Genomic DNA, 12,503 nt, shown 5'->3' with positions numbered 1-12,503 from the left:
TATTCTGCAAATCTCTCTATTTTAAACAGGAAAAGAAGGAAAGACACCAGAACCAGAACATCTGCTAGAGCTCTGTAAGGACTAGCAAGTATACAAATATGCCAGGTAACTTTAACAAGAGTAACAGTTGGCATTAATTTTGTGCACATTAAGACATAAAAATAAATACCAAACATCTAAAATTGACATTGAGTCACTTTCTGATGTTCATATCCCAAATGTTGTCCTCTTCTGCTCTTCCTCAGATATACTTGGGGTCTACAAAAAACGGGTCCTCAAACTCTAAAACCTTTGTGTGACCCTATCAACACTGGTGGTAAAGAAAGCAAAGGAAAGCAAAGGAAAGTATGATTCACAGAAAAAGAACCCATAAAAACACAACTGATGACTTAATGCCCCCACTGGACAGACTCAATAATCTTACCAGTCTCCCAACGTTAGAGGAAAGAAGTATTGAACTTCCCTCCACAAGACCCTTACATTGTACAGGCCAGGCAAAGAGCAAATTAACTTTCCAAGAACCTACTGTTTACCAAACATGGAGGGATAAAGAAACAAATCTCAGATGTTATTCTCACATCAGCAGTTTAACAGCTACCTGAATATCTGGTGTCATAACTCCCACAGCTTGACTGTTTTTTCTAAACACTATGAGATCGGAATTCCTTTAAAAGCTGTAATACAACTTTGAAGAGTTATTTGAAGCATAATGTGACTAAATTTTGGTATTCTCCCTTTACCACAGGTGACATGCTGTGTGACTGCATCAGGGACTCCAGTAAAACAAAACTCTAATGATGAAAATGTTCGTACAACAGAATTCATGAATGCCTTCCCAATGAAAAAGCCTTATAATGATGACATCAATTACTGAGAGATTAACACCTTGTTTTATTCCAGTGGAGAGCAGGAATCCATTTATGCATTTCGATTTCTTCCTTTCCTGCATCCCCTGTGCAACATGGATAGAAAAATGTGTCTTTTCCAAAATTAGCACATATTTGTCAACTGTTACCTCAGCTGACAAATAGCCATATTTCTCAGTCATAGCAGAGAACAGTTCATTAACCTGATCTAATTTAAGATAAAGATTTATGATAATGATGTGAATAATACTAGCTGTACTAGCTGTGTTATAGAATAAATGGATACAGCCCCTTAAGTTTAGATTTGCTAATGTAAACTTGAGTTTTATGGCTCAAGAACTGCATGGAGAGTAGCAACAAACATTAAGATTTCATCTTTACATACATTTCACAGTTTTTCAGGGGCAGTTGCAGTACTGTTTGAATGTTGCCACAAAGGAGTAGAGAATACTGGAAATTAGACTTTTCCTTTCTAAACCATATGCAATGCTGAGGATGGAAAACAACTTTGATCATTGTGGCTGTTCCCTCTGATCAGCAGTGGCATGTCTGGTGGGTCAATATAAAATCACTGCTTGACACTACCACATTCAGACCTCTCTACTCCACTAGCTGCAGTTTTAATGATAAGATCTAAGGAGGGAGAGCTAGAGATAAAACGATTTTTCTTGTTTCTAAGTTGTCTAATAGGATCAACTCCATCTGCCTGGCCCCAATTCCAGGCACGGCTGAACTCCAGGACTTAATTCAGATCTCTCTAAGGACCCATGTCCTCGCTTATTTCAGTTCCACTCAACGAGTTCAGAAGAGAAGGTTAAAATGAATCAAGGATCAAAGGTGATGAGGGAAGATGTAATAGAGGGTTTTAGAAAAGCAAAAGAAACTGGGAAGTCATGCAAGGCTAAAGAAGTGGTGGGGACCGTGAGCTGAAAGCAGAGGCTGCAGCACAGGGCAGTGAAATCGCAGAGGCTGGCACAGAAGTGCAGCACAGCAGAGGACCAAGAGCAGAGCTGATGAGGAGGGAGATGAGTTTCTTACTTTTTTAGAAATGCACTGGCAGACTGCAATTCATATAATCTGTGAGCAAGACCAAGATGCAGATGAGAAGAAAAAACAGGCAGAAGTATCAGCAATAACAGGAGTTTAAAAGGAAAGTGTAGAATTGAAAGATTCTGGGAATGCGACAGATGGGACAAAGTAAAGAGGATGGACCATGGAAAAAAAAAAGAGCTAAGTATTTTTCTTAGCAGGGCAAAGTCCCCCAGATAGGACACACATTAATATATAAAAAATCATGAGTTAGGAGTTCACAGGAGTTAGGAGTGCTGGCAAATTTTATTGCTTAGTATTGATAATATTTTTGTTTTGCTTCTCCCTCTCTCTTAAATGCTTGTATGTCTCCTGTTGTGCCAGATTGTGCCAGCACATTCCATTAGAAAAATCTTACCTGACATTTCAGTATATTTCCTGTGAGAATTCCATGAAAACTAATCTGGTAATAAAATTGCTCACCAACAGATTATGATCTCCTTCCACCCCTCCTCTCTCAAAGAAATTGGTACCATGCACATTAATTTCTAATGCAAATATAAACACAAATGTTGCCAGGGAACTATGAATATAAAATAATGTTATGTTCAATTCTTCCATTATGTTTTTCTTCACATTTTCCAGGCTTGATTTTGTTATTACTAGCTTTAACCTTATTTTCCATTTTATGATGCAGTTTTTCTTTTCTCAAGTCACAGTACACATAAAATCTTTACCCTTGCAATTAATACTTTTGATTACAAAACATGAGTTCTCTGGGACAGGCAATCTCATAACATAAAGAAAAAGGTTTTTTGAAGAGACATCAGCTTGACTGCTATGAATTCTTCAATAAACAAGGAGAATCATAAATGTTCATAATTTAGAGACCTTGACTTACCAGGTTACTTGAAAGCCATAATGATACCTTAATAACATAGAAAATCCATTAAACCTCATTGTGTGTTGTACCAAGCCTACAGTAGAAATGCTGAAAACACAGACCAGTGTCCTTCCATCCTTGTAAGTTTTGATGAATAGGCATTCAAAGGCAAGCATAAAATACAAATTTAAAATAATTTGCTTATTTTTGCACAGCTATCAACAAATCCAGATTCTATATGATCTAGGAATCAATCTCAGGTTTTTGCACACTTACAGGTCTGTGAGCATAACACCCATAAACCTCTGTGTGCTTGTGTTATTGGCAGAACTGTTTATGCATTTGACAAACTGCTGTTCAGAGAAGATGATATCCAACTAAGTACAGAAAAGAAACTGTCAACAACTCTGCAAGACTGTAACAGAAATTGCAAAACCAGAGTTTTCATGACTAACCATAACTTCAGAACAGTCTCAAATCAGTCCCAGGCATGAAAACACAGTTGGAACTGATTTTAAGAGAAGGGTGAAGAATGGCATGTTGCCACAAGACTAAGAACAAAGCCTAAACTGTGTTCCCTGTATTGCATAATTGCTAAAGTAGAGGAAAAAATGCTAATATCATAGATAATACAGAGGTCTTAGCCAAATCATATTTGACAAGTCGAGAACTAGACAGTAAACTTGTAACTGATAAAAAATAATCACAGTTGACTGGCTAAGTACATACTCAAACTTTTCATGGTTTGTATGCTTTTATTGCTGTGAGGGTTTGGATATTCCATTAGAAATATGGAAAGGGAGGAAGCTTAGAATCAATAGGCTATTTTTCCACAAAAATCTAAATCAAATGGCATAAATAGCAATTATTGAAAACATGCATCAATATTATTGAGTAGTGAAAACCAAGCGGGGTGAAAGCCCTGGCTCTCAGATGTGCATGAACAAAGCATGTAAGGAGCAGATATACAAATGTGTGATTCCTATTGGCTGCTAGGGCAGAAGTTCTGCCTTGGTAAAGGTACTCTGCTCTTTAACTTTCACATTTATGGCATCTCTGTATTATAAAACCAAGGCAAAAGACATCAGTGAGGAAAGTAGGGATGGATAAGCTGGAACATGGCTGAATCCAATAGTGGAAAAATTTGTGATGACAGAGGAACTCAAATTGGGAGAAACTTTTCACAAAAACATAGTTTTTCTTTGGCTATGTCTGCCCATAAAGTTTCTGGGTCTGTTTTAACAGCAAAGTAATAAATGGGTTTCTAGCATCACAGGGGGTTAATGTGATTCTGTTGTTATAAAGCATCTATCATTTAAATATTTGTGATTTTAAAACACTGAGGATGCAGAAAAAGGACAACACATAAAATTCTAAACCTTTGGAATTTCCTTTTAATAATACTGTTTAGACCCTTTCTTTCTGGACCTTCCCACTTTCACCTCTCTCCTAACCACTTCACCACTCCCCACTCTTCACCTCACCTTGTATTTTATTATACTGTCAGGATATTTAGAAGGGGACAAGGAAAGAGAAATTTACTTTGAGTAACGTTCTAGAATGCCTTAAAACAAAAGTAAAAAAAAACAACCAAAAAAAAAAGGCATCACATTTTCAAATCTTTTAAGAATAATCCGTTTTAAGAGACGACAGCACTTTGGTCCCAAGGGCCAGCAACTCATGCAGCTTGATATAAAAGCAGATTTCATATACACAAATCACCTCCCTGGCACCAACTCACTGCAAGAGATGCAAATATATACACTTCAGAAACTAATTTATGTTGCACATATCTTTAGATCAATAAAATTAAATAGATTTTATGACTATTAGGTGAACATACCAAAAAAAATATAAGAGAGCCAATAAGATCTATTAAATCTCTTCCTGTTTAAGGCAAACAAGGTCAGTAGCCAGACAACTGACAAATTACACTGTATCATAAAACCTCAGCTTCATTTAGAACTTCTCGATAGGTATCACATCATATACTTACATGATAAAACTCCTTTCCCACATGCATTGCTCTCCCCCTGGCTATCCTCACCAGTTTATTTTTACCTCTTGAATGAAACTTAGTGAAAGACCACAATACTGCAAATTTCCTAGTATGCAACAAAAATAGGACTTGATTTCTACATTAAATTACCAAATTAATGAACTGTTCGATACTGTAAAATAATTTTATCTGTTTCCAGATATTCTTATCCCATCCTCTTACACAAACTGCTTTCTTCAGATAACATTACACTCGAGGAAGTAAAAGCACCAGGATGATATATGGCACTGTTTTAACTCATGGCCTTTACAGTTTAATAATAATAGAGAAAGAAACTTCAGGATGACTCATATACCTTTAAAAAGTTATGGTATATGGTAACTATTAAAGTAGCATTTATAGTATTATGAACACTATTTGCTATGAGAGTTCTATTTTCCACAGCAGAATTTTTTTCACACTCCTCTTGGGTTAGCATTTCCAGTGATGCCAAATGCACTAGTTTCATCCAAGTCATAAAAGAGTCATCATTTGGAAATGGTCACACTACTAGTACTTTTCAGGTGCAGGTATATCCTTGTCAGAAAAAAACAAAACAAAAAAAATATTATATGGCCACTCTAGATGAATATATAAAATGTATTATCAAGGAGAATTAGACTAACATTTGAGTAATATCTGAAGACCTTTCATCACTACAACCTTTCTCTTCTCCATAATTTGCTCTCCTTAACCATCTGTCCCAGACCTTCCAAGTCTTTGGTGTATTTTATGTAGACTTCCTTATTAGGAGTTTCTTCCACAAACTGTTTTTTTTTCTTTTTCTTTATTTAAGAGTTTCAGAGAAAGCATTTATAAATATGTATATACATATAAATAATGAAGCAGGAAACCTGTTTCTTTTTCTTTTTTCCTGCCACTTTGAGTGAACACAATAAACTAACCAAGGTGAAAATGTTCACAAAAACCTTTATAACAAGAATCACCCTACCTTCTTTAACAGTGCTCTTATTTACAAATCAGCAATGCTATGTTAGCTCTCAAATCAATAAAGAAGAATATGTGAGTTTCAAGACATGGAAATAAAACTACTGAATAATATTTTTTGTTCAGTCTTTCTTCAACTCTTTGTTTGCTTTGGCTAGCTTAAGCGCTGAACTCTTTGGGACATAACATTTTTGTGATCTATTTTTAAAACAAGATGCTCATATCAAATAAACAAGATTGATATATCCTAAACTGAATATAGGCGTGTAAAAGAGCAGACTAGACATGAAAAAAACACAGTAATATAATAACTCTGAAAAAATTCCAGTGGACATGATATAAATGAATGTGACATAAAAGTAATTTTGGGACAGAGGAAAGTGGGGCAATGCTGCTTTCAGAAGAGTATTTAATGTTTGTGATGTGCTTTGAAGATGAACACCCTTCATACATATCATGGCTATGGATTACCATTGGAGTCATGTAGCCTTACTCTGAAATTGAGAATCTGAGGAATTTGAGACAATTCAAAGTCAGAAGAAAGGCTTAGACATAAAAAGTATGAAGAATCCTGTATGATCAAGAATTTATATAATCCATACACTACCATAAATTTTCTTCATTTCTATTATGACAGTTTAAAATTACACATTTCAATAGGTGTATCTGTGGGTAGAATTTGTAAAAATATCAACCATTGGTATACATCTTAGACTTTCTTTTGAATTGAGGGAGGAAAAAAAAGTGATGCTACTATCAGAAACTGATGGCATTTATAACTTCAAAGTCCATTCTGCCCAGTGATACCTATTGAACTGAGAACTTCTAAGATTAAAAGCATGAAGTTTTTAACACTACTCGATATGAAAGAAACAAGTATGTAAGTAACCTACCAATATACTGTCCAGTAGAGAATCCAATCTCCTAATTCCCAAAATTTCAAACTGCAGAAGTTTCACATTGTAAAAAGCAGCATAGCAACATCTCCACACAGCCCAAATTTCAGCAACTCAGTCAAAAAGTTTACAACTAATTTTTCCATCAACACAGAAGAGACAGAATATTGCAAATAGACTCATTCCCTAGAGTTACATTTTAACAACTCAAACACACTGATTAAAAAAAATGTAAAATATTGGTTTCATACAATAATTCCCAAGTATTCAACCACAGAGTCTAAAATGAGAAAACTACATTATGCTGAAGCAATATGACTCCTTCTGTTGGGTCTACACTCCAATGCCTACTGAGAGTGAAATGGTGAGAGTAGATCCCATAAATTAGTGATTCAACAGCTGTATTCTCCATGGGGAAAAAAAAAAAAAAAAAAGTAATTCCCTTTATTCCCTTTCTCCACCCTGTCCCAAAATACAAAGCAAGAGATGCATGTTGCAAATTCATAAGGACTAGAATCTCTTTTAACAAGATACGTCCAATACTTTGTGAAGCTACAGCTAAGTTTTTGCTTTTGATCCACATCAAGCTCATGAATCCTGTTTCCAAAGCAGTGAAATACTAAATAAAGACAGTGAAACAGAGTGCAGGACAAGGGGTTTTTTTGTTTGGTTTGGGTTTTAATATAAAATAAAGAGGAGAGAATAGGTGCTTTTTCAGCTTATATTTTGATTTTATTTCTAGTGTGATTATCATTGGGAGCATTTAGACAGTACTGAATAGCTCTAGTGTTCAAATTATTTCAAAGAAACTCTGCAGACTTCCTCACCTCATAATCTCAAAGTAATTGGTCCAAACATGTCAAGAATAAGCATTTCTTCAGTGACTTCACGCTGGTTTGCAGTCACCACGTGTGATTGTGTCAGAAGCATTCCTAGCAGCAATAGTTCAGTACATATATACCATGGAGCCTAAACTATCAAACTCAGACAAGACCCACAGTCACTCACTCAGGTGAAAGAGCCTAAGCCACCAAATTCAGGCTTCAATTAAACTACCAAATCATAACTTCTAAATTTGCTGATAAGTACCATTACTGAGCATGTAAATGAGATGTTAAATTTCTGAATGGCTGAAGAGATAAAGCAGAGGTAATTCTCTTCCATCTCTGCAGAGCAGTTACCAGTTTGGCTTTGATCTTCCCTTCCAAAAGATGATAGCACTAGGGAAATAGCCTCCCTATATAATGAATAATCTGCCCCAAACCCCACAAAATGTTTATTACATTGTTTCATTACAGTATTATTGCATCTGAACATATATTCTTTTACTCACCTCTATATTTCTTAATTGTTAAAGCAATCCAAAAGGTTATGCTCCATATGTTAAAGCGCTCTTTCTCTCTGTGGGCCCATAAAACTGAACGGAAGCAAGCAGCATCTACCAGAATATTCTCTTCTGCCTGCATGTCTTATTCAGCTACAAAAACAAATGTAACAGAACTAATACTTGAGCTCATTATCATTATTTTCTACAGCTGGCCATATCCCACAAGTGTAACTTAATTCATAAAAACCAGTTTCACCTGGAAAATCTTTGACATATTCAATCGCATTTTCACCTGTATGCTCTAGCTACTGAAAACTTCTAATACAGATTTTAATTTTTTTTTCTTTTTTACCTTCAATATTTAACCTTAAATTTACTTCTGGGAAAGAAAAAAAAATTCTCAAAAATGAGATGAGAGACTGTATGAGGAAAAGGGATATGTTTATGTGATACATAGTACTATACTTGTCCATATGAAATACAAAAAAAACTGCAAAGTGTATCTTTTGTATCAACTAAGGCCAACTAATCAGCTCTCAGATCAAGAGGTATTTGCTATTAAGTTTAAAAAACTAGCACAGTACCTTTCTCATTAATTTTAAACAAGTGTTACCTGAAATGAATGTGTTTCAGTTGATAAGATCAAGCTTGCTACTGGTGCCTTAAATCATATGTATAAGTGAGCAAATCCTCCCACCTACCACTTCAAACACACCACCTGCCCTGTTCATCTTTTCTCACTTCTGTTTCCAATTCAATTTCTTTTCACTGCAGTGAATACATACTTCTGTTGATCTCATGGTCAGCTGGATTCCTTGACTGGTACTTACCTCAGCAAAAGTTTCTTAAACACCTAAATAAGACTCTGCAAGTCAATGCTTAAGAGGAAAAACCTTTGCAGACATGCTGAGTGTGAGAGTTTCTACAGCTTTATAACCAAGAGGAAAAAGTAGTTCCTGCCTCCCCAAGATGTTGACATTTTATAAATCTGGTGGGTACCACTTCTAACTCCATAGCCAGTTATACAAACTATAGAAATAGCAGTGAATTTATCACTGAGGTTAAAGCTTATATTGGTAAGTAATGTAATATTCTAAACCAGCCTATTAAAATTTAGGAGGAAGTGCAATTATTGTCTCTTGTATAGAAGCAGAAGTTTCCTAAATAAATAATCAGCATACAGATAATCAGCATCAAGTCACTCAACAGTTATAGCTAAAACTGAACTGGAGCATACACAGCACATCTGTACATTTACAAGCACAAGCTCCCCAGATGTTATGAATTACTATCTTTACCAGTTGCCTCCCAAAAGTGTTGACTTAAAGAAAATGCACTGAACAGTGGAGATGTTCATAGCAGGAATTGTCAACAGAACTAAATTCAACAGTAAAAGATCTGTAGATATGTGTATGATCCAAAGGGTAAATGTCACAGAGCTATTACTGCTCGGGTGTATTACAGGGACATTACTTTCAGCCGTACTTGAGGATACAATCACAGAGAGTTCTGCTACCTTACTTACAACATGCTATTTATTCAAGTTTAGCTGTGTGCAACAGGCAACAAAGTATTATAACCTAATTCACAGTACCCCGAATCATTTTAAATTACCAGACAACTCTGAACGATATGGGAGATTTGAGAGTTTCATACCGCAGTATAGAAACTCATCTTTAAAAAGGAGACATCAAATTCCAAACTTTATTTAGAGAAGACGAGAGAGAAAGGGAAAACCAGTTAATGACACAGCACTCCAGGAAGCAGTTCAGCATTACCGATACCATCCATTTATTGCCGGGACGGTGCGAGCCCGTCCCGTGGCTGCCGGAGAGGTACAGCAGAGAGCTCCATCAGTTCTGCTGCCACTGGCATTTCCCACACCGCCGCCCGCAGCAGCGTGCAATTCACACCAGGGAGAGCCCAGCTCCCCCGCTTGGACCCGAACGCCAGCAGGAGTTTCCCAGCTGAACACGAAAAAATAAATAAATAAATAAACAAACACCCCCAAACTCTCACAGACTTTTTAGCAGCAGGGTCGTGGCTGCAGCGGGCACGGAGCGGTTCCGCGGCTCCGGAGCGGCGGGCGCGGGGTCCCCTCGATCCCCCGTGTCCCCCGCCCTCCCTCCCGCGCCAGGTGCGCTCCGCCCGCGGGCCGTACTCACAGGGACACGGTGCGGTTGGGCAGCACGGCGGGCTGCAAAGTTTCCACCAAGTCCCCGCCGGTGCAGACCACTTTGATGCGGAGGGCCGGGCGGCCGGGCCCCTTGGCGCGCTCGGCGGCGCAGAGGCAGCGGTCCACGATGAGGTCGGGGCAGTTCCTGCTGCCCCCGCAGAGCCCCAGCGCGGCGGCCAGCAGGCAGAGGCGGGGGCACAGCCCGCGCATGCTGAGCCAGCGAGCGGGAGCCGCCGGCTGCCGCGCCGCGCATGGCACGCGTCCGTCCGCGCCGCTCCGCGGGCCCTGCACGCCTCCCGCGCCCACCCCGCCCCGCCTCTCGCTGCGGCCGGCTCCGCTCGCAGGGACCCCCCCTTCTTCTTCCTCCTCCTCCTCCTCCTCCTCCTCCTTTCTCCGAGGAGCCGCCGCTCCTTTCCTGCCGCAGCCCGGGCGGCCGCGGCGCTGGGCGGACCCCGCGGCGCTCAGCGGCCCCCCCGCCACTCCCTCCCTCCCTCCCTCCCGCCGCCGCTCACCGGGCGCGCCCCCCGGGCCGGCAGCCGCGGCCCCGCAGCGCCCGGAGCGGCGCTACCTGCGCCCGGTGCCCCGGCGGGGTCCGCGCCCCGGGGAAACCGGACAGATGCGCCAAGGACGCGCCGCGGACCCGAGAGGCGCGGCCAGCCCGGGCACGGGGCAGGAAATCGGGATCTGGGAAAATCGTGCGGGTCCGGAATGCAGTTTTGAAAATAGCCACCTTTGGTAGCGCTCTTGAGGAGCGCGTGTGCTCAGTGCTGTTCGCACCTATGGCTGTGGGAAACACGCTCCGGGACTTGGGCAAGGGGCAGTGCGGACCAAGAGACAGGACAGTCCAGCCAGTGCCACCGGGAAGGGTCCCTGCAGTTAGCTGGCTTCAGACACCTCAGAAAATGCTGTGAACATGACCTAAGCAAAGGTTTGATCAGTCAAAGACTCTTCATCATCCTAATCAACGAGCATGTTTCTTTTCTACTTGTACATCTCTGTCCTCTATGGCACTCGGTGGCTTTGGAGCATCCTCAATAGTTATTTTCTGATCTGACTAGTAACTTCTAGGCTAGGTTTTCAGCATTAACAACAAGCTACCCTGTTTGGGTTTTTTAGTTGTTTGTTTGTTTTTTTTTTCCTAGAAGTGAACAAAAAAATTCCACATTGTACCAGCAACTTCCATTTTTAATGGCCCTTTGCTAAAAGAGCAGGTTCCTTGTCTTCACTTGCTGGATGGAGACTCACAATGCACATCTTCACTGCAGGATCTAGGCCAAAGTTAGTAATAGTCTGCCATAGCTATAAAGCTATTTTAAGAAATTACTTGGGTTTTATAAAATAATATTTTATTATAGCCCCTTAGGGAAGATTTGTCTTGCACATTTACAGTGCCTGTTATCACTGTTCCAATACCTAATTGGAGCCTTTAGGCACTATAGTATTAATAAGTGATAGAAGGGGTAGTGGCCTTGTGAAATTCAAGGGTAATAGGAAATTTTTCTCCAACAATCTTTTTCTGAACAGTTGTTGATTTAAAAAAATCATAAATATTACAACCTCTGCTCTTTTATTTCTAAAAGCAAAGTTGTGTAAGGCTTACTGGCAGGCAGGAAAATGGATTGTATTTCAGGACACCACTCAACATTGCTATGGTTGCATGATGTTATTTATCATAAAGAAACCCAATGTATTTAATTTTGAAAATGCTTTTTAGCTTTGAAAAATTCTGTCACATCCACACTGTTTTTGAAAGTGCAAGTGAAGAATATGCACTTATTAAGATGGTAGCATAGATTTTGTTCAGCGTTAACCTTGCTGAGAAGAAATGGAATTTTTCAGTCAAACTCAGCCCTTAAACATATGCTATCAGAATTTTAACATTTTTTCCTACTTCACTGATGCTGAAAGTTTTTTTTAAAATACTGTTTCATTAGGGAATAAGAAGGTTTGCATTCACATTGAAGCCATCTATCAAATTCTAGAATAAAGGCAGAAAAGGAATTATTCAAAACATTAGAGGCAAAAAATAAGAGGAAACTCCCCTCCATTTCCTAATGCATTTTTTTTCTTGCTTTATTACACATAAACACAAAAAGTTCAGCCATCTTCAATTTTTCTCACTGACATCTACAAATATCAAGAACATCAAATTTTAGACAATTTAAAAGCACAGATGATGGTTCCTCCCTGAGATCTCACAGTCCAAACAATTCCCCAGTCAACTACAAAAGGACTGGAGCACCAAGAGAGCTCAATGCTGCTTCAGCTGTCACCAGCCAGCACAGCAGAACATTTAATGCAGGCAGGAGCTGGTCATTTTCACAGACTCTGAAAGATACA

At 39.2% G+C, this 12,503-nt stretch overlaps 1 protein-coding gene across 1 annotated transcript in view; it reads right to left on the bottom strand.

Annotated features, from left to right (window-relative positions):
• LOC132076152 (adhesion G protein-coupled receptor A3-like) overlaps positions 1–10,373 on the bottom strand; it is a 252,558-nt gene extending 242,185 nt beyond the window's left edge. Inside the window, exon 1 of the mRNA XM_059477084.1 lies at positions 10,153–10,373. Within this exon, the coding sequence (XP_059333067.1) occupies positions 10,153–10,373 (221 nt within the window). The remainder of the gene's footprint in view (positions 1–10,152) is intronic.
• Positions 10,374–12,503: the final 2,130 nt, after the last annotated feature.

The sequence above is a fragment of the Ammospiza nelsoni genome, chromosome 8, assembly GCF_027579445.1.
Source record: "Ammospiza nelsoni isolate bAmmNel1 chromosome 8, bAmmNel1.pri, whole genome shotgun sequence".
NCBI classification, from domain to species: domain Eukaryota; kingdom Metazoa; phylum Chordata; class Aves; order Passeriformes; family Passerellidae; genus Ammospiza; species Ammospiza nelsoni.
Note: the sequence above shows the minus strand (reverse complement) of the source record. Positions and strands in the feature narration are given on the sequence as shown.